Genomic DNA, 23029 nt, shown 5'->3' on the forward strand with positions numbered 1-23029 from the left:
CATTCTGACCACAAATATGTGTAACATAAATTAAGTGCAAACTAAATTATTCTGTGACCAGAATTGTATGAATTCTGTGAGGAATTTACTTATCTGGGCTTAATTCCTATGCTATAATACCAAAAGAAAAGTACTTTAAATGAAAATAGAAAAATAATGCCATTTCATGTTTTAAACTTTGTATGATAGGAAGCAGGAATAATTATCCAGCAGAATTTAGAGTCCTCATTCCCCTAACTGCTACAGTAATGTGCAGTGGACATATTTTGGTGGGGTTTTTGCTAAAGATTTTTTTTCCTCTTTTCACATTTTGGATTAACATGTAGTATTTGTACATTTTTAAGGAGTACAGTGCAATATTGCAACACATAAACACAGCATAAACCGATTATACTCTTTCCATTTCCTTACATTTTCTGTATTTGGAGTTTAACAGCTCCTCTGTTCCTATAAGCATATTTTATCTGCTTTATAACAAAGAACTTTAATCTTCAAGATTGTTAGCATGGCCAGAAGAAATGAAAAATAGGATTTTCCATCTGAATTTAATATTTTACAGATTGCTCAGAAAGAATTAGGTTTGATTCCATAACTGGTTTTCTCTGCTCTCTATTTAGTACATTTTAAATTCTATATTTAAGTTATACATTTAAAGGTAGAAAGATCTTATATTTTAAATGAATATTAAGGTTTATTCCTTGACATTTAGATCTAATCATTTAACTAATCCCTTTGGATTTATGTAGAAATTCTTATCTTTTGAATTTTGAAAAATATTTTGTCATGTTTTTTCTTGCTAGGCCTGGGACAACCATCTGAGGAGAAATCGATCAATTGTTGTGGATTTGTTTCATGGGCAGCTAAGATCCCAAGTCAAATGTAAAACGTGTGGGCATATAAGTGTCCGATTTGATCCCTTCAATTTTTTGTCTTTGCCACTACCAATGGACAGTTACATGCACTTAGAAATAACAGGTGAGTAACAAAGTCGTGAAGTATTACTGGATTCCATTTTCTTTTACCTCATTAAAACAGCCTAAATTTACAAGTATGATTGTTTATTTTTAATGGGTTCTCATAAGGATTGTTCATCAGTATGTCATAATCTAGCAGACTAGTTGGTGGTATGATTTGAAATTTGCAAGATTTGGAACATGAGCCCGTTTTGTTGATTCTTTTTTTAATTTCAAACATACATCCACATCCAGTTTGTAAGACTTTCAACAAAACCTGAATTTTACTGATAAAAGATATTTTCTCTTTACTAGTAATTAAGTTAGATGGTACAACTCCCGTACGATATGGACTAAGGCTAAATATGGATGAAAAGTACACTGGTTTGAAAAAACAGCTGAGTGATCTCTGTGGACTTAAGCCAGAACAAATCCTTCTTGCAGAAGTACACAGTTCCAACATAAAGGTAATGTTATCTGCTCTGCTGTGCTCTCCCTAGAATACCTCTGATTCTATCCTTCACAGATCAGTTTTCTCAATTATTACTACTTGTTAGTTCAAAACTAAACCCAAACAAAAAGATATTGTCTAGTTTTATTTTTTTTTTTAATTTCACTTAAGGTATACAAGTCTCATGTATTTCATATATGCGTATTTAGGAACATGTTGATACTTCCCACCCTACCCACCCTCCTGCCCATGCACCTGCCCTTCCTCCTACTTCCTCTCATTCCTTCTCTTAATTTTACAATGATCTACTTTCATTTTAGTTTTATACTCATAAAACTAACCCTACACTAAGTAAGGAGGTCAACAAATAGTAAGAAGAAAAAAACACCATTTGTCAACAGTAGAGACAAGGGCTATAAACAATCATCAAAGCTCAGGCTGTCCATTTCACTCCTATACGTTACATTTTTGGTACTCTTAGTTACCACAGATCAAGGTAAACATATGTTATTTGTCTTTTTGGGACTGGCTTATTTCATTAAGTGTAATAGTTTCCAATTGCATTCATTTTCTTGCAAAAAACCAGAATATTGGTTTTTTTTTTTACAACTGAGTATTGTTCCATAGTGTATATGTACCGTAATTTCTTTATCTAGTCATCAGTTGATGGACATCTGGGTTGATTCCATATCTTAGCTATTGTGAATTGAACTGCAATTAACTTGGAGGTACAGATAACTCTTTCATATGCTGATTTCATTTCCCTTGGGTAAATTCCCAGGAGTGGGATTGCTGGATCATATGATGTATCTATTTTTACCTTTCTGAGATACCTCCATACTGTCTTCCACAATGGTTGTACTAGTTTACATTCCTACCAGCTGTGGAGTAGGGTACCTTTCCCCCACATCCTCACCAGCATTTATTGTTTGTTGATTTTTATGTGAGAGCCTTTTTAACTGGGGTGAAGGTGAAAAACCTCATTGTGGTTTTGATTTGCATTTCCCTGGTGGCTAATGATCTGGAACATCTTTTCATGTGTCTGTTGGCCATTTGAATTTTCTGTTTTGAAAAGTGCCTATTCAAGTCCTTTGCTCATTTCTTAAGTGGATTATTTGTTTTGTTTTTGAGTTTCTTGAGCTTTTTATAGATTCTAGATATTAATCCTTTATCAGTTTTATGGTTTGCAAATATTTTCTCCCATTCTGTCAGTGGTCTCATCACTTTGCTGAATATTCTTTTTCCAGTAAAGAAGCTTCTTAGCTTGATATGACCCTACTTGTCTATTTTGGCTTTGATTGCTTGTGCTTCTGGGATCTTTTCCAAGAACTCTTTACCTGTGCTAATGTCTTGCAGTTTCCCCAATGTTCTCCTCTAGGAATTTGATGGTATCAGGTCATAGATTCAGATCCTTGATCCATTTTGAGTTGATTTTTGTATAAGATGTAAGGTAGGGGTCTTGTTTCATACTTCTCCAGGCGGAGATCCAATTTTCCCAGCACCATTTGTTTTCTAACCCAGAAATTTAAAAGGTTGTCTGCCAGAATAAAGGAATAATAATGATGATGATTTTTAAAAGACTTATTTATTTATTATTTGAAAGGCAAAACTGCCTGTATGGAGTGATCTAGCTGTTTCACTATGGTATAAGTTTCCCCCAACTGCACATGAGCACTCTTCTGCACTGTACTCTCACTAGAAGTCATCCTAATTTAATTATTTTATGTATTTATAAATGTGTGTTTTTAGTATTTATGAGTATACAAATAGCCTTCTCTATTCTTGGATTCTGTATCTGTGGATTTAACCAATTATGGCTCAAAAAATTGGGGGAAGAAAGAAAAAAGAGATGTTATAAACATATATAGGCTTATTTTCCTTGTCATTACTCCGTAAACAATGTACTGTAACTATTTGCCTATCATTTTGCAATGTATTGGGTATTGCCCATAATCTAGAAATAGTTTCAAGTATACAGGAAGATGTGCATAGGTTATATGCAAATACTGCACCATTTTATGTAGGATATTTGAACACCTGCAGAGTTTGGAGTCCTGGAATCAGTCCTCTATAGATACCAAGTGTTAGTTGTACGTTCTCGGCCTTTAATCACACTACAAAATTAAAGAGTAAAGGCAAAATCACACAAATCACATCTTCCTGCATATAAACAATTTAATAAAGATATCATCCACCTCAAACTTAGCTTCTTCTGTTGGTATTATTTATTATTGGGGTTTCTTTTTTTTTTTTAAGATTTATTTATTTATCTGAAAGAGTTATACAGAGAAAGGAGAGGCAGAGAGAGGTAGAGACAGAGAGACAGAGAGAAAGGCCCTCCATCTCCTAGTTTACTCCCCAGATGGCCGCAACAGCCGGAGCTGCACCAATCCGAAGCCAGGAGCTTCCTCTGGGTCTCCCATGTGGGTGCAGGGGCCCAAGCACTTGGGCCATACTGCTTTCCCAGGCCATAGCAGAGAGCTGGATCGGAAGTGGAGCAGCTGGGTCTCAAACCAGTGCCCATATGGGATGCCAGCACTCAGGCCAGGGCGTTAACCAGCTGCGCCACAGCACTTGCCCTTTAAAATCTACCTCACTGACATTTCTTCCTTCATCTGAAATGTGAGTGTGACATCTCTTTGAGGGTCTGGAGTTCAGATGCTTGAAACAAATAACAAAGCTTGTCAATCATAGACAGTAGGGAAGAAGTAATGGTTTTCTTTGACATTGAGGTTAAATTTCAGTTATTTTTATCAAGACCATAATTTTAGTTGAAAGATTATTCAATCTTACTGTTTCATGATGAAAGTCGCTCTCTAAGTCATTCTCTTCCATTGTGTATCAGAGAGAGAATTTGTCAGATTTATCTGAGGGACTGGCATTGTGGTATAGTGAGTTCTGGTCCTAGCTGTTATACTTCTGATCCAGCTCCCTGCTTATGCACCTGGGAAAGCAGCAGAAGATGGCCCAAGCACTTGGGGTCCTGCCAGCCATGTTGGGAGAGATCCAGATAGGGTTCCTGGCTTCTAGCTTCAGCCTGGCCCAACCCTGGACTATTTGGGGAATAAAGCAGCAGAAGGAAAATCTCTTTGATTCACTATTTCTGCTTCTTTCTCTGTCACTCTGCATTTCAAAAAAATAAATCTTTAATAAAACATTTATCTGAAACATCTCTACCTTTTCATCTTTCCTCTTTTTTGTAGAACTTCCCTCAGGACAACCAAAAAGTACGACTGTCAGTGAGTGGATTTTTGTGTGCATTTGAAATCCCTATCCCTGCTTCTCCAGTTTCTGCTTCCAGTCCAGTACAGACAGGTAAGGTGGAACTAGTGCTTCTTCTCCTGATCTCAGCTTTAAGTGTTGGCCCAAGGGTTTTCATCATTTTTATATTTGTGCCAAGGATACAAGAACAAGAGAATTTTGGAACACAAAGGAAACCTTACTGGTCATTTGGCTCATAATCCTCACTTAATAGATAAGGAACCTAAATATCAAAGAACCTAAGTGACTAAGATCAGTTGTTTTTACCTAAAATACCATTGGAATTCAGACCTCTTTTAGCTCATTTATCTAATATTAATATGAAACAGATGGTGTGAGAGGAACACTCCACCAGTAAATAAAAACAATAAATATAATTGAAAAGGAATCTGTGTATAAAAAAACACATATGATTTAATACGGTCATTTGGTAAATCCTTTCAACCATTATTAGTGCTTTGTCTGTTCTTCTTTTTACTGCTTATATTAGGTTGATTCAGAACCATAAAGGGCTTCACAGAAATGAGACTCCTCTCACTGTATTTAGCAAATGGTACTGATGGCTGATGGGTAGCTGTGTAATGTTGCTTTCTGTTTGGAACGTCACTGTGCAGTAGAACTCAGTGAGGAAAACTGTCTGTGATATTTGCCATCTGGTACAGTATCCAGCAGTCACGTGGGCACTGAACACTTGGGCTGTGACCAGTGAGGTTGAGGGAATACAATTTTAATTTAATTTTCATTTAAAAACCATTTGACTAGAGGCTACTATATTAGAGCATTTTTAGAGGAATGGAGAAATGCATTTTTAGAGGACAGGAAAAAGAAAAGTTTTAGAGCTGTCTTTGTGCTATAAGATGGTACTAATATAGGTTTTTGCAAATTCTCCTTAACAGTTTCCAGAAGTTACTGTGCTTTGCCATTTAATCATAGTGGCAGTGAATTCTGAAAATGAATCTTCCAGGAAATTTACAATTATTATTTTAACTATAGTTTTTCCCAATGCTGTGTTAAGAGACAGTACTGTCAGTGTGGTTCAGGCCTCAGGATACTTGACAGAAGAACTAAGGTGAAGGTTCCACAAGCTTATCATATGTTACTTATCTTTGAATTTGTAGATTTCTCCTCTTCCCCATCTACAAATGGCATATTCACCCTAACTACCAATGGGGATCTGCCCCGACCAATCTTCATCCCCAATGGAATGCCAAACACTGTTGTACCATGTGGGACTGAAAAGAACTTCACAAATGGAATGGTGAATGGTCATATGCCGTCTCTTCCTGACAACCCCTTTACAGGCTACATCATTGCCGTCCACCGAAAAATGGTTAGTTAAATGTTAGACAACTTACTGCTGGTCATGCCAGTGTCATTTGTGAAATATAGGCATTTTCTGTCTTTACAGCTCCTTCATCGAACACACTTTCCAAGTGTGGCATATACTAATGTACGTGATCAGGGCCAGGATTTAGTATCATATATGATAGCCAATGTGAAAATTGGCATTCCCATCACTTCTCGGCCTTTTGGCTAAGATCAAGTATAAAAATTGGCGTTCCTCACTCTTACATTAAGAGACAGCAGGATAGCTGGTGCTTCTAAGGACTACTTTCTGTAAAAATTGGTGTATACTGTTGCACATGTAGGCATGTACATCTCTGCCGTTAACTGTGAATATCTTTGGAGAACGTTCTTTTTATATTCGTTTTGTAATTTGTTTGTGTATGCTTATAATATTTTTGGAGGACACATGGATGTTCTTGGGCAAGACAAGCTATGCATAATTCCTCCCTTAATAGACTTATTCAGGGGTGTTTCAGAAAGTGTGTGGAATCTTCCAATTCCATTCTTCCATGAACTTTTTAAAAAAATATTTATTTATTTGAATGTCACAGTTACAGAGAAAGAGGGAGAAAGAGGGGGGGGGGGCTTTTCTATCTGCTGGCTTACTCCCCAGATGACCTCAACAACTAGGACTGGGCCAGGCTCAAGCCAGGTGCCTCATCTGGATAACCCACATGAGCAGGAGGAGCCCAAACACTTGGGCCATCTTCTTGCTGCTTTTCCAGGCCATTATCAGGGAGCTGGATCAGAAATGGAGCAACCAGGACACAAATTGGTGCCCATATGGGATGCCGGTGTGCAGGCAGTGGCTTTACTCTCTACACTACAACATCAGCCCCCTCCATGAACTTTTTGATGCATACTTGTATATAGCTACTTCATTAAAGGGTGACTCTTTGATTTAGAGAAAAAAAAAAAAAAAAAAAGATGTCAGGCCAAGCATCCTTGCCTAGTGAATAAGACGTCCGCATCCTGGCCGGCGCCGCGGCTCACTAGGCTAATCCTCCGCCTAGCGGCGCCGGCACACCGGGTTCTAGTCCCGGTTGGGGTGCCGGATTCTGTCCCGGTTGCCCCTCTTCCAGGCCAGCTCTCTGCTGTGGCCTGGGAGTGCAGTGGAGGATGGCCCAGGTGCTTGGGCCCTGCACCCCATGGGAGACCAGGAAAAGCACCTGGCTCCTGGCTCCTGCCATCGGATCAGCACGGTGCGCCGGCCGCAGCGCGCCGGCCGCGGCGGCCATTGGAGGGTGAACCAACGGCAAAGGAAGACCTTTCTCTCTGTCTCTCTCTCTCACTGTCCACTCTGCCTGTCAAAAAATAAAAAAATAAAAAATAAAAAAAAATAAAAAAAAAAAAGACGTCCGCATCCAAGTTCCTGGATTCAGTGTGCAGCTCCATTCCTGATTAGCTTCCTGCTAATGTGGACACTGGGAAGTAGCAATGATGGCTCAAGTGATTGGGTTCCTGCCATCCACCCATCCACATGGGAGACCTGGTTTGGGTTCTCAGTCCCGTGCTTTGGCCCAGGGTGTTCCCAGCTAGTACAGGCATTTGGCAAATGAGGCAGCAGATAAAAGCTGTCTCTCCCTCTCTCTTCTCAAATAAATAAATAGAAAAATTTGAAAACTGTGATCTGTTAAATAACTAGATATTGTTAAAGAGGTAGTCATTAGGTACAGTGGCAACTTGGAAAAATAGAAAGCACTAGATAAGAAATTGAACATCCTGTGTTTTGGTAACAATTTTGCACTGGGTAACTGATTGAGTTCTTTGGACTTTTATAAAATAAAAACTAGGACTATTAGAAAATTCCTGAAATGCATTAATTATCCAAACTATAAAATTCACTTTTATTTTTATATTCCCATCTAATTTATTACATCTATGGGACTAAAAGATACTCCTAAAGCTCCTGCCTCCTGGCTTTAGCCTAGCCCAGCTCTACCCGTTGCTGCCATTTGGGGAGTGAGCCAGCAGATGGAAGATTTCTTTCTCTCTTTCTCTTTCTCTTTCTCTCTCTCTCTCTCTCTCTCTCTCTCTCTCTCTGTCTCTCTAACTGTGCCTTTCAAATAAATAAAAATCTTTTTTTTTTTTTGACAGGCAGAGTTAGACAGTGAGAGAGAGAGAGAGAGAGACAGAGAGAAAGGTCTTCTTTTTCCGTTGGTTCACCCCCCAAATGGCCACTACGGCTGGTGTGCTGTGACTGGCGTGCTGCGCCAATCCGAAGCCAGGAGTCAGGTGCCTCTCCTGGTCTCCCATGCGGGTGCAGGGCCCAAGCACTTGGGCCATCCTCCACTGCCTTCCTGGGCCACAGCAGGGAGCTGGACTGGAAGAGGAGCAACCGGGACAGAATCTGGAGCCCCAACTGGGACTAGAACCCAGGGTGCCAGCACCACAGGTGAAGGGTTAGCCAAGTGAGCCGCAGTGCAATAAATCTTTTTTTAAAAAGTACTTCTCCCTATTCATTTAAAAAGCAGATGAACTGAACTTTTTAAGGATGCAAAATCATTGTAAAGAATCAAGTATTAATTATGTAGCAGCAACAAGAAAAAATGAAGTTGTGCTAAAGGCACTGTATTAGTTTCTTAGGACTTTTATAACAAAATACTGCAAGTTTTTTTGTTAATTTATTTATTTAATTCAAAGGCAGAGAAATAGAGAAGAAGAAACAGAGAGAGATCTTCTATCCATTGGTTCACTCCCCAAATAGCCGCAGTGGCCAGGGCTGGTCCAGGCAGAAGCCAGGAGGAGCCAGGAGCTCTGTTGGGTCTCCCACGTGGGTACAGAGACCCATGCACCTGCGCCATCCTTGGCTGCTTTCCCAGACGCATTGGCAAGGAGCTGGATCAGAAGTGGAGCAGATGGGACTTGAACCTGTGCCCATATGGGATACTGGTACTGCAGGCAAAAGCTTAGCCTTCTGTGCCACAGCACTGGCCCTCATCACGGGTTTTGTGTCTGAAAATAGCAGAAATTATTCTTTCACAGTCAGGAGGCCAGAAGTCCAGATCAAGGTGTCAGGAGGGCTGTGCTCCTTCCAAAGGCTCTAGGGAAAAATGCTTCCTTGCCTCTTCCAACTTCTGGTGGTTTGGACTTTCCTTGCTGCATAACTGTAACCTCCACATGTCCACATGGCCTTTTCCCTCTCCTTCTGCTTGTCTCTTACAAGGATACTTGTCATTGTACTTAATGCCCACCCAGATAACCCAGGATGATCTCTGCACAAGTTTCTCAATTTAATTACATCTGCAAAAACTGTTATTACAAATAGGATCATATTTACCTTTTCCAGGTAATTTGAATATAGGTATATATTGGAATATAGACATATCTTTTGGGGGATTACCATTTAACTTACTACAAATACCAATTATCATACAATCAAAAAATTTAGATTTTCCATCCAAAAATTAAGTACTTAGTATAAACTTTAGAAGATATATCTATATAGTAAATAATAAAATATTATCAGAAATTAAAATAAATATTTGAAGGAATAGGCTGTGTTTGTGGATTAGAAGATTCAGTGTTTTAAAGATTCCAGTCCTCCACAAACTAATCTACAGATTGAACATAAAATCCAGTAAAAATACTAACTTTATGTGTGCGTGCATGGTCACACTTCTGTGTATATCACTTGATTAGCTGATTCTGATTTAGAAATACTAAAACACCAGGAATAACCATAATAACTTTTGAAACACAATAAGGTAGGGGGGACATGGGGGAAAGAACCACTATATTCCTAAAGTTAAATCTATGAAAAAATGCACTCATTAAATAAAAACTTTAAAAAAACAATAAGGATGGGGCAGGCGCTGTGGCGTAGCGGGTTAGCACCCTGGCATGAAGTGCTAGTATCCCCTGTGGGCGCTGGTTATAGTCCCAGCGGCTCCACTTCCAATCCAGCTCTCTGATATGGCCTGGGAAAGCAGTAGAAGATGGCCTAAGTCCTTGGGCCCCTGCACCCACGTGGGAGACCCAGATGAAGCTCCTGGCTCCTAGCTAAGGATTGGCGCAGCTCTGGCTGTTGTGGCCAACTAGGAAGTGAACTAATGGATGGAAGACCTCTCTCTCTTTCTCTGCCTCTCCTCTCTGTGTAACTCTGATTTTCAAATAAATAAACAAATCTTTTTTAAAAAAAAAAGGAAAACAATAAGGCATGAGAAATAGAGCTACTAGATGCTGACATGTATTACATAAAGCTGTGGTACTTGAAATATTGGTGCAAGGAAAGACATACCAGTGGAATAGAATAGAGCGTAAGAATAGGTACACAGGAGCCAGCACTGAGGCACAGCAGGTTAACCCATTGCCTCCAACATCATTGTCCCTTATGAGTGCCAGTTCGAGTCCTAGCTGCACCACTTCCTATCCAGCTCCCTGCTGATGGGAAAAGCAGCAGAAGATTGCCTAAGGGCTTCGGCCTTGTTACCCATGTGGGAGACCTGGATGGAGTTCCAGGTTCCTGGCTTCTGCGTGGCCCAGCCCTAGCCGTGCTGGCCATTTGGAAAATCAACCAGTGGAAGGAAGATCTCTTTGTCTGTATCTCTTTCTGTGTTAACTCTGCCTTTCAAATAAATCATTAAGAAAAAATAGGTAAACACATACATGAGCACTTGATTTATAACAATGGTGACATTGCAGAACAGTAAGAGAAAAATCATGTTCTCAGTAAATGGTGCTGGGACAAATAGATATCCTACTAATCAGCACCTACCTCTCACAATTCCAGGTGAACTATAGAACTGAATTTGAACACAGTAAGAACCTCAGTTCCATCCAAAGATACCAATAAGAAAATATGAAGGGTCTGGTGTTTGATGCAGTTTCAGTGGTTAAGATGTTATGTGGATACCCACATCCCATATCAGAGTGCATTGGTTTGAGCCCTGGCTCTGCTCCTGATTCCAGCTTCCTACCAGGGTACACCCTGAGAGGCAGCAGTTGATGATTTGAATACTTGGGTCCCTGCCACCAACATATGAGACATGAATTAAGTTCTAAGCTCCTAGCTTCAGCCTGGCTCTGCCATGATGTTGTGGACATTGCAAGAGAGAACCAGTAGATGGGAGATGTCACTCTTTCTATCTCTGTCTACTTGCCTTTAAAATTAATGAAATTATTTTTAAAGGACAGAGGGGTGGGAATCATGGTACAGCAGGTTAACCCCCGCTGGATGCCCGTATTCCCATATTGGAGTGCCGGTTTGAGTCCCTGCTATTTTGTACTTCCAGCTCAGCTTTTTCTAATGTGCCTGGGAAGGCTGCAGAAGATGGCCCACATACCTGGACCCCTGCCACCTATGTGGGAGACCCAGATGGAGCTTCTGGCTCCTATCTGCAGCCTGACCCAGACCTGGATGTTGCAACCATTTGGGGAGTAAACCAGTAAATCAAAGATTTCTCTCTTTTCTCCCTCAAGCTCTGTCACTCTTACCTTTCAAATAAATAAATATGAAAAGTAAAATAAATTTCTGCAGTAGAGTGGGGAATAAGATTTAACCAGTGAGAAACGAGCAGGTTTTTACCTCTAGGGCATAGGGAAAGGTTACCATAACAGGATGATGTTCAAGTCCTGACTGCTTCACTTCTGATCCAGCTCCCTGCTAATGTGCCTGGGAAAGCAGTGGAGAATGGCCCAAGTACTTGGTCCTCTACACCCATCTGGGAGACCTGGAAGAGGCTCCTGGCTTCAGCCTGGCCCAGCCTTGCCTTTGTGGCCATCTGGCGAGTGAACTGGTGGATGGAAGATCTCTCTTTCTCTATTTAATGCTGACTTTCAAATAATTAAATAAATAAATGTTTAAAAGAAAAGATTTAATTTTGTTTATTTGAAAGGCCAGAGTTACAGAGAGACAGGAAGAGACAGAGATATCATCTGCTGGTTAATTCCCCAAGTAGCTGCAACACTCAGAACTAGGCCAGATGGAAGCCAGGAGCCAGGAACTCCATCTGGGTCTCCCACGTGAGTGTAGGGGCCCAAGTACTGGGGCCATCCTTCACTGCTTTCTCAGGTGCATTGGTAGAGATCTGGACTGGAAACAGAGAGGGAGGACTCAAACTGGTGCTCCAATATGGGATGCTGGTGTCACATGCAGAAGCTTAACCTGCTCTCCACAACACAGGCCACCAGAAGTATATTTTAATCTAGAAACAATAACCTCTAGTAAGTTTATAATTTTTTAAAAGATTTATTTATTTATCTGAAAGAGTTACACAGAGAGAGAAGGCGAGTCAGAGAGAGAGGTCTTCCATCTGCTGATTGACTCCCCAATTGGCTGCAATGGCCAGAGCTGTGCCAATCAGGAGCCAGGAACCTCTTCTGGGTCTCCCACATGGGTGCAGGGGCACAAAGGCTTGGGCCATCTTCCACTGTTTTCTCTGGGCACAGCAGAGAGCTGGATCAGAAGTGAAGCAGCCGGGACTTGAACCGGCGCCCATATGAGATGCCAGCACTGCAGGCGGCGGCTTTACCCACTACGCCACAGCGCCAGCCCCAGGAGAGAGATCTTTCATATGCTGGTTCACTCCCCAAATGGCCACACAGCCAAGATTGGGCCAGGCTGAAGCCACAAGCCAGGAGCTTCTTTCAGTTCTTCCACATGGACTTGGACCATCCTCTGCTAGTTTCCTAGGTGCATTAGCAGGGAGCTGCATCCGAAGTGGAACAGCCAAGACTGGATCCAGTGTCCATATGGGATGTTGGTGCTGTAGTTCATGGCTTTAACCTGCTGAGCCACTGCGCCGGCCCCAACTTTTTTGTTATTAAGCAACTCTTTCTAATCTAATTCTCTGAATTTTCTGTGTTAAGGAATATCATTTTTAAAACTCTGGGGGCAGGTGTTTGTCCAAATGGTTAACACACCTATGGGGCTGGTGTTGTGGAATAGCAGATTAAGCAGCCACCTGCAAAAACAGCATCCCATATCAGCACAGGTTGAGTCCTGGCTGCTTTGCTTCCAATCCAGCTCCCTGATAATGCATCTGGGAAAGCAGTAGAAGAAAGCCCAAGTGCTTGGGCCTCTGCACGCATATGGGAGACCCATGAAGAAGCTCCTGGTTCCTGGCTCTTGGCTTCAGCCTAACCAGTCCTGGCTGTTGCAGCAATTTAGATAGTGAACCAGCAGATGGAAGACTTTCTCTCTCTCTCTTTCTCTCTCTGTTAGTCTGTCTTTCAAATAAATAAAATAATATTTAAACACACAAACACCTGCGTCACTTACCTAGGTGCCTGGGTTTGATTCTCAGCTCTGGCTTTTGATTCCAGCTTCCTGCTAATGCACACTCTGTGAGGCAGTAGTGACAGCCCAAGAGATTGTTTTCCTGCCACCCATGTAGGAGACAAGAATTGAGTTCCTGGGTTTGGCCCCCTGCCTGGGACCGTTGCAAGCATTTGGGAAGTGAAACATCAGGATCTCTAGTTCTCTTTCCCTCCGCCTCTCAAATGAATAATTTATTTTTAAATTTTACTTAACATATTCAAAGCAAATTTAAATTCCTTTTACTTTATATTCTATCATTTGTTTAAAAAAAAAAAGCTAAGATCTCTTAGCTGCTTTTAGGAAGGTGGTAAGTTGTTAAAAAATTAGTAACTGGGATTCACAAGTCTCCAAATATTTAGGTATTTATGCCATAACAACTGCTATCAACAACTTCCTCTTAGAAAATTTTGAAGGGAGCATTTTGGTTTCTGCCATACTTTAGAGAAAAAAAATAGTTTTAATTTTTTAAAAGCCTTAAACTATGAAACTATTACTAGTTTATATATATGATTCAGTATATGTATGAAATGTTATCAGAAAAAAATAGTTTGAAAATATTAATTTCCGGGGCCAGTGCTATGACACCAGTGGGTTAAGCCACGTCCTGCTGTGCTGGCATCCCATTTAAGTCCTAGTTGCTCCATTTTTCTGCTATGTGCCTGGAAAGTAGCTGAAGATGGCCCAAGTCCTTGGGCTCCTGCACTTATGTGGGAGACCTGGAATAAGCTCCTGGCTCCTGGCTTTAGCCTGGTCAACCTCCAGTCATTGTGGCCATTTGGGGAATGAACCAGTGGATGGAAGATCTCTCTCCCTCTCTCCTTCTCTATCTCTGTAACTTTACCTTTCAAATAAAAAAAAATCTTTAAAAAATATATTAGTTGCTGAAATCCAAGTTTGATGGACAACAACTCTGAAATTGGGAATACCTGAATCTTTCAATGACTCTATTTTAAATAGCCTTTCTCTTCATGTTACCATAGATGGTTCTATAAATAAAGAGATGAGTGTGATACTAATTTGAAAATGGTAGCAATGCCTATTATTGGCCGTCTTAGAAAAACTGAAGGGAAGAATCAGAAATCTCTCTTCTCATCTCTCTCTCCTCTTGTTTTACACATAGATGAGGACAGAACTCTATTTCCTGTCATCTCAGAAGAATCGCCCCAGTCTTTTTGGAATGCCACTGATTGTGCCATGTACTGTGCATACCCGGAAGAAAGACCTCTATGATGCAGTTTGGATTCAAGTGTCTCGATTAGCCAGCCCACTCCCACCTCAGGAAGCTAGTAACCATGCTCAGGATTGGTGAGTTCAGGGCATCACCTAGACTTGCAGTTCTCAAACTCTCAATGATTTGTGTGAATTCTGTGTGATTACTAGAACTCATTCCACATTAAGTTAATGACTCTGGGAAGAACCATTCAGAAAGCATATAATACAGCCATTTGATTTGATACTGTGCGTATGGAGGGAAAGCTTTCTTTCCTCTCCTAGACATCCTGGTGTCCAATAACCCTTTACTAACCTCTTGCCTAAATCCCTCCTGCCAGTGCTTTAGGTAATATTCTTGTCTTCTGTTATTGTAAAAGTAAAGAGTTAATTCATCAGGAAATTTGTGTCATCTTAATCTCTGAGATTGAGAATGGGAGTAACAGTGTACATGTGAAGGGTACTTCAGAGAGTTCATGGAAAATGGAATTAAAAGACAAATTTATCTGGGGATGGGAAAGTCTTAAAAATGATTGTATATGAGGGCTTTTAAAAAAGTTCATGGGGCCAGCCCTGTGGCGTAGTAGGCTATACCTTCGCCTGCAGTGGCAGTTAGTGTCCCAGCTGCCCCTCTTCCAACCCAGCTCTTTGCTATGGCCTGGGAAAACAGTGGAAGATGGCCCAAGTGTTTGGATCCCTGCACCCACGTGAGAGACCCGGAAGAAGCTCCAGCTCCTGGCTTTGGATCGGCCCAGCTCTGGCCGTTGTGACCATTTGGGGAGTGAACCAGCTGATGGAAGACCTTTGTCTCTGTTTCTTCCTCTCTCTGTAACTCTACCTCTCAAATAAATAAAATCTTTTCTTAAAAAAGCTCATGGAAAACACATAGACTTCAGATTTTGTTGCACAAAATAAATTCTTCATTTAATTTTTCCATGATCTGTTTCGTCATACATGAACTCTAAAAACATCTCATGTCATAACAAATGATTCAGTTAAATTATTTCCATACTATGTCATTTAACTAGGTAAAGATAAACGTTTTGTTTGCTTTCCATTCCTCCTAATGGTATTCTATTGAACTTTGAATAATCTTTGGGATTGTGATACCTTATTTGTATCCCAGTTGAATTGGATTTCATTTTCTTGTTTTCATATTGCAAATCAGAGTTCTGCTTCTGTGGCAACTGAGTCAAACAAGTTATCTTTGATATGGGGTCTTTTGATAATTAGGATAGAGCTTAATGTAAATAAATATTGAAGGAAAATGGCAAATAATAGATAAGCAACTATGCCGGCGCCGCGGCTCACTAGGCTAATCCTCCGCCTTGCGGCGCCGGCACACCAGGTTCTAGTCCCAGTCGGGGCGCTGGATTCTGTCCTGGTTGCCCCTCTTCCAGGCCAGCTCTCTGCTGTGGCCAGGGAGTGCAGTGGAGGCCCTGCACCGCATGGGAGACCAGGATAAGTACCTGGCTCCTGCCGTCAGATCAGCGCGATGCACCGGCCATGGCAGCCATTGGAGGGTGAACCAACAGCAAAGGAAGACCTTTCTCTCTGTCTCTCTCTCACTCTCCACTCTGCCTGTCAAAATAAATAAATTAATTAATTAAAATTTTAAAAAAATAGATAAGCAACTTAACTGATGAGTGTTATATTTAGCAGAAATGACAGTCAAGTGAGATTAAATTTGAAGTAAAAATCTAAAGAGGACTTTCCTGGGCTTACCAATGAATTGAATATGAAGTATGAGGGAGAGGGAGAATAGAGTCTATAGCCATTGTTTGTGACTGTTGCTGCCAATTAATACAAAGAAGAAAACAAGGAGGAGGTAGTTCTGGCAGGAAGAGACCATCCAAGTTAAATTCAAGATATTGAATGATATTCAAGATATGATTTTTTGGTTTTTTTGGGGGGGCTTTTTTTAAAGATTTATTTATTTATTTGAAAGTCAGAGTTACACAGAAAGAGGAGGAGAGAGAAACAGAGAGAGAGAGAGAGAGAGAGAGAGGTCTTCCATCCACTGGTTGACTCCCCACTTGGCTGCAATGGCCAGAGCTGCGCCGATCTGAAGCTAGGAGCCAGGAGCTTCTTCCAGGTCTCCCACATGGGTGCAGGGGCCCAAGAACTTGGGCCATCTCTACTGCTTTCGCAGGCCATAGCAGAGAGTTGGATCGGAAGTAGAGCAGCTAGGACTTGAACTGGCGCTGATAGGGGATGCTGACGCTGCAGGCGGTGGCTTTACTCACTATACCACAGCACCAGCCCCCAAGATATGTGTTTTTATATTAAGGTTTTTCTGGTCTTTTTTAAATTTTTATTTTATTTATTTTTTAAAAGATTTTTATTTATTTATTTGACAGGTAGAGTTACAGACAGTGAGAGAGAGACAGAGAGAAAGGTCTTCCTTCTGTTGGTTCACTCCCCAAATGGCTGCAATGGCTGGAGTTACGCTGATCCAAAGCCAGGAACCAGGTGCTTCCTCCTGGTTTCCCATGCTGGTGCAGGGGCCCAAGCACTTGGGCCATCCTCCACTGCCTTCCCAGGCCACAGCAGAGAGCTGGACTGGAAGAGGAGCAACTGGGACTAGAACCCAGCGCCCGTATGGGATGCCAGCGCTGCAGGTGGAGGACTAACCTAGTGCGCCACGGCACCAGCCCCCTTAATTTTTTATTTTAATTTTTAATTAGTTTTTAACATATTCAATGTAGTTTGTAGATAAATTCTAACAATAAAATGATATTTCCTTTCCTTCTCCCTCACTCCCCCTTTTCCAGTTCTTTTGAACGTCCTTTCTTTTTTTCTTTTTTTTATATTATTTTTTTATTTTTTATTTTTTGACAGGCAGAGTGGACAGTGAGAGAGAGAGAAACAGAGAGAAAGGTCTTCCTTTGCCGTTGGTTCACCCTCCAATGGCCGCCGCGGCCGGTGCGCTGCGGCTGGCGCACCGTGCTGATCCGATGACAGGAGCCAGGAGCCAGGTGCTTTTTCCTGGTCTCCCATGGGGTGCAGGGCCCAAGCACCTGGGCCATCCTCCACTGCACTCCCTGGCCACAGCAGAGAGCTGGCCTGGAAGAGGGGCAACCGGGACAGAATCCGGCACCCCAACCAGGACTAGAACCCGGTGTGCCGGCGCCGCTAGGCGGAGGATTAGCCTTGTGAGCTGCGGCGCCGGCCTGAACGTCCTTTCTTAGAGCTATAAGTGTAGATGTCATCAACAAATAATTGGTATTTAAAACCTTAACACTGGGGCTGGTGGTGTGGCGTAATGGATAAACCAGCTACTTAAGCTGCCAGCATCCCATATGGGCACCCTTTCAAGTCCCGACTGTTCCCCTTCAAATCTAGCTCCCTGCCAGTGGCCTAGGAAGAGCAGTGGAAGATGGACCAAGTATTGGGCCCCTGCCATACACATGGGAGACCTGAAATGTGGCCATCTGGAAAGTGAACCAGCACATGGAATATCTCTGTCTCTTCCTCTTACTCTGTAACTCTGACTTTCAAATAATAAAATAAGTAAATCTTAAGAGGAAAAAAAAAAAACCTTAACACCAGATAATAAAATCAGATAGAAAATATGCCAAGAGGAACTGGCACCATGGCAAAGTGGGTTAAAGCCCAGGCCTGCAGCACCGGCATCCCATATTAGCGCCCATTCTAGTCCTAGCTGCTCTACTTCCAATCCAGCTCCCTGCTGACAGGTCTAGGAAAGTACCAGAGAATGGCTTGGGAACCAAATGAGAGAAGCTTCTGGCTCCTAACTTCGGATCAGCTCAGCTCCAGCTATTGTGGCCATTTGGGGAGTGAACCAGTGGATGGAAGAACTCTCTGTAACTCTGCCTTTCAAATAAGTAAAATAAATCTAATAAATAAGTAATCTCAAAATATTTTTTTAAAAAAGAAAGAAAATATGCCAAGATTCTTCTTTTAAGATTTATTTATTTTTTTATTTTTTTAATTTTTATTTATTTATTTTTTTGACAGGCAGAGTTAGACAGTGAGAGAGAGACAGAGAGAAAGGTCTTCCTTCCATTGGTTTACACCCGAAATGGCCGCCACGGCCAGCGCCACGCCAATCTGAAGCCAGGAGCCGGGTGCTTCCTCTTGGTCTCCCATGCAGATGTAGGGCCCAAGCACTTGGGCCATCCTCCAATGCCTTCCCGGGCCACAGCAGAGAGCTGGACTGGAAGAGGAGCAACCGGGACAGAATCCAGCACCCTGACCGGGACTAGAACCTGGGGTACCGGTGCCACAGGCGGAGGATTAGCCTAAGTGAGGCACAGTGCTGGCCAAGATTTATTTCTTTTATTATTTGAAAGAGTTACAAAGAGGGAGAAGGATGTCTTCTGTCCACTGGTTCTGTCTCCAGATGACAACAGTGGCCCTGTTTGGGCCATACAGAAGCCAGGAGCCAGGTGCTTCATCCAGGTCTCCCATGGGATCATAGGGACCAAAGTACTTGGGCCTTCTGCCGCTGCTTTCCCAGGCACATTATCAGGAAGATGGAATAAAAGTGGAGCAGCCAGAACATGAACCAGCCCTGACATAAGATGCCAACATCACAGGTAGCCCCTTAGCCACTGTGCTACAACTCTGACCCCAAGATGCTAAGATGTTAATTTCTGATGCATTCCAGCATTTGGAATTAAAAAGAGCAAGTGGAGCAGGTATTGTGGTGAGCAGGTTAAGCCACCATTTGTAAAACCTGCATCTCATCTGAAAACTGATTGACGTCTTGGCCACTCTGCTTCCAGTTCATCTACCTGCTAATGTGCCTAGCAAGGCAGCAGAGAAGGGCCCAGTTGCTTAGGTCCCTGCCACCTATGTGGGAGACCAGGATGGATTTTGCCTTCTGGCTTCAACCTGTCCCAGCCCCTGACCATCGCAACCATTTGGGAAGTGAACCAGCAGATTTCTGTCTTTCTCTGTCACTCTGCCTTTCAAATAAATGTGTCCCTTTTTTTTGCTTAAAATTTATTTATTTATGTGAAAGGCAGAGTGACAGAGAGGAGAGACTGAGAGCTTCTATACGCTGGTTTACTCCCAAAGTGGCCACAGTAACCAGGGCTGGACTGCAGCCGAAGCCAAGAGTCAGGAGCTTCTTCACGGGTCTCCCATATTGGTTCAGGATCCCAAGGACTTGAACCATCTCCTACTGCTTTTCCAGGTGCATTAGCAGGGCACTGGATCAGAAATGGAGTAGCCAGTACTCAAACCTGTGCCCATATGCGATGCTGGTGCTGCAGGCCGTGGCTTAACCCACTGCACCACAGTGCCAGCCCCCATCAAGTAAATAAATCTTTTAAAAATCAAGAAAAAAAAAAGTGGAAATTGCCCTCTGGATTTGATAAGGTGGTGGTTTTTGGTGACCTTTCTGAAAGCTGTTTTAGTGACATGGTATAGATGAAGGCATGGGTGTTGGGTTGGGTTAAATAAAGATTGTCCAGCCTGCATTGGAAGTACATGATGAGATACTCGTGGGTGAAATGATAAATTGCATCTGATTCCCATCAAAAGAATCTAATGTGTCAGAGCAGCAAGCCAAATGTCCTTCAACAAATAAATGGACAAAATGTAGCATATACATGTAATGGGATATTATTTAACTATAAAAATGAAGGAATGTAATTCTGATACACATTACAACATAAATGAACTTTAAAAATACTATGCTCTAGGCCCGGTGCTGTGGCTCACTAGGCTAATCCTCCGCCTTGTGGCACCGGCACACCGGGTTCTAGTCCCGGTCTGGGCGCCAAATTCTGTCCCGGTTGCCCCTCTTCCAGGCCAGCTCTCTGCTGTGGCCCGGGAAGGCATTGGAGGATGGCCCAAGTGCTTGGGCCCTGCACCCCATGGGAGACCAGGATAAACACCTGGCTCCTGGCTTCGGATCAGCACGGTGCGCCGGTCACAGCGCACTGCCAGCAGCGGCCGTTGGAGGGTGAACCAACAGTAAATGAAGACCTTTCTCTCTGTCTTTCTCTCTCTCATTGTCTGCTCTGCCTGTCAAAAAAAAAATTAAAAAAAAAAAAAACAAAAAAAAAAAAACACTATGCTCTGGGCCAGCGTTGTGGTGTAGCAGTTTAAGTCACCACCCTCAAGGCCAGTTCTAGTCCCAGCTATTCCACTTCCAGGCCAGTTCCTTGCTAAAGTACCTGCGAAGGCAGTGGAAAACTTCCTGAGTGCTTGGTCCCCTGCCACCCACGTGATAGACCTGGATGGAGTTCCTGGCTCTTGGCTTTGTCCTAACCCAGCCATGGCTCTTATTGCTATTTGGGTAGTGAATCAGGGGATGGAAGATTTCTTCTGTCTCTGTCCCTCCCTCCCTGTAACTCTACCTTTCAAATACATAAAATCAATCCTTTCAAATTTTTAATTAAAAGTACTATGCTAAGTGAAATAAGCCAGACACAAATGATAAATATTGTATGATTTCATTTATAAGGTATCTAGAATAGGCAAATTCATAAGGGCAGAAAATAGATTAGAGATCAGGGTCTGGGTGTAAGGGAGGGAGTTTACAGCTGCTTAATGGGTAAAAGCTTCTGTTTGGGAAGGTGAACAACTTTCAGATGTAGGTGGTGGTGGTGATGGTTTTTGAAACACTGTGGAGCCAGCGTTGAGCCCCAGCCATTGTAGCCATTTCAGGAATGAACCAATAGATAGGAGGCCTCTCTCTCTCTCTCTCTCTCTCTCTCTCTCTCTCTCTCTCTGCAACTGACTTTGAAATAAATAAATACATTTTTTAAAAAAAAGTTTCTCTGAGCTTGGCTGGCGCCGCGGCTCACTTGGCTACTCCTCCGCCTGTGGTGCCAGCACCCTGGATTCTAGTCCCAGTTGGGGCTCCGGATTCTGTCCCGGTTGCTCCTCTTCCAGTCCAGCTCTCTGCTGTGGCCCAGGAAGGCAGTGGAGGATGGCCCAAGTGCTTGGGCCCTGCATCTGCATGGGAGACCAAGGAGGAAGCACCTGGCTCCTGGCTCCTGGCTCCTGGCTCCTGGCTTTGGATCGGCGCAGCACCTTAGTGGCCATTTGGGGGTGAACCAATGGAAGGAAGACCTTTCTCTCTGTCTCTCTCTCTCTTACTATCTAACTCTTCCTGTCAAAAAAAAAAAAAAAAAAAAAAAAGGTTTCTCTGAGCTTAATAAGTCATTTCTGTCTTTGAGTAGATAAGGCAGGGAAAAGGTGCGTACCTAGCATGTGTTATTATATCAGGAGTCTGATTAAAGGAAGCACCTAAATATTCAACTTTCTGTGATGTGTCAATGTTCTTGGCATGAAACTGTCTAATTATTTCAATTTAATGTGAATTAAGTCCTCTGATAAAATTATGGCTGGAAGATAATTGTCGTTTGGCTTCATGATTAGCTTATCTTTGAACATGTTCGTGAACCACATGGACTCTTTTTGAGACATCTGGCCATCCAGTTATAGCTTGGGAGTCCAGAATGGAGCTGGCTCAAGGCTGCAGGTGGGGGATTAGGATAATACTGTGCTGTGAGCGTTTGCATACTGCTATGGCAGCTGCCCTTTCCTAGGATTCTTCAAAGGAAGATGAAAGTGAGTTGAACCTCACACCAGAAAGGCTTCTGACACTTTTTGGTTTGTGTTCTGCTCTGTTTCAGTGATGACAGCATGGGCTATCAATACCCGTTCACTCTACGAGTTGTACAGAAAGATGGAAACTCCTGTGCTTGGTGCCCATGGTACAGGTAAAGTGAGCTTTTGCAAAAGAAACATTTTGGTAGAATTGCAGAGCCACGCAGAGTTAGATATTACACAGTTTTTCAAAGATATTCCTAGTTATGAGAAGTAATAGCAAATAATGAGACTCTTGTGAGGTTGATTGCTGAGTTTTACTTTTGAGACTTAGCCAGTTGTATGAACTCCACAGTTCATACCAACTTCATAGTTTATTTTCAATCTTTATTATTCTGGATCTTCTGCTCCTTAAAATATAAATCAGTTTGGCAGTTCTGAGTCTGGTAGAACATAGTCTATTTACTAGGCCTTAATAGAAGTCTAGTTTTGGTTTTTAAAAGAGTTGCACAGATCCATCAGTCATTGCTGTTAAAGCAAGGAAGGCACCTGGCAAGACTGAAATGAACCTTTAGAGAACTGTAATAGATTAGCAAACTGAGTGTCGAACAGGCATTGGAATCATGACTTTGTCATGCCCTCCCCTTGTAATGCCATAAATTTTTATATACATATACAATGATGATTCAGAAAGTTTGTGGGGAACCTGGCCTTGGGCTCAGTACACAAGATGCTCAGATCTCATGCCAAAGTGCCTGGTTTTGAGTCTCGTCTCTACTCCTGATTCCAGTTCCCTTACTGGTGTGCACGCTGGGAGACAGCGGGCAATGGCTCAAGTGTCTGGGTTCCTACCACCCACATGGGAGACCCAGCTTGAGTTCCAGGCTCCTGGCTTCAGTCTGGCCCATTCCTGGCTGTTGCAGTCACTGAGGGAGAGAGCCAAAGGATGAAATGTCTCTGTCTCTCTGCCTTTCAAATAAATTAAAAAACAATTTTTCCCTGTGGAAAGCTTAA

The 23029-nt window shown here is 42.3% G+C and overlaps 1 protein-coding gene across 11 annotated transcripts in view; it reads left to right on the plus strand.

The window, feature by feature from the left end:
- USP32 (ubiquitin specific peptidase 32) overlaps positions 1–23029 on the plus strand; it is a 213024-nt gene that overhangs the window by 176705 nt on the left and 13290 nt on the right. For all 11 annotated transcript variants that reach the window (XM_089317328.1, XM_089317329.1, XM_070061012.2 and 8 more), the window contains 6 exons: positions 801–975; positions 1269–1420; positions 4608–4719; positions 5784–5995; positions 14394–14578; positions 22102–22188. In XM_089317328.1, the coding sequence (XP_089173454.1) occupies positions 801–975; positions 1269–1420; positions 4608–4719; positions 5784–5995; positions 14394–14578; positions 22102–22188 (923 nt within the window). The remainder of the gene's footprint in view (positions 1–800; positions 976–1268; positions 1421–4607; positions 4720–5783; positions 5996–14393; positions 14579–22101; positions 22189–23029) is intronic.

The sequence above is a fragment of the Oryctolagus cuniculus genome, chromosome 17, assembly GCF_051225735.1.
Source record: "Oryctolagus cuniculus isolate XC-2025 breed Fujian yellow rabbit chromosome 17, ASM5122573v1, whole genome shotgun sequence".
In the NCBI taxonomy this organism is placed as follows: domain Eukaryota; kingdom Metazoa; phylum Chordata; class Mammalia; order Lagomorpha; family Leporidae; genus Oryctolagus; species Oryctolagus cuniculus.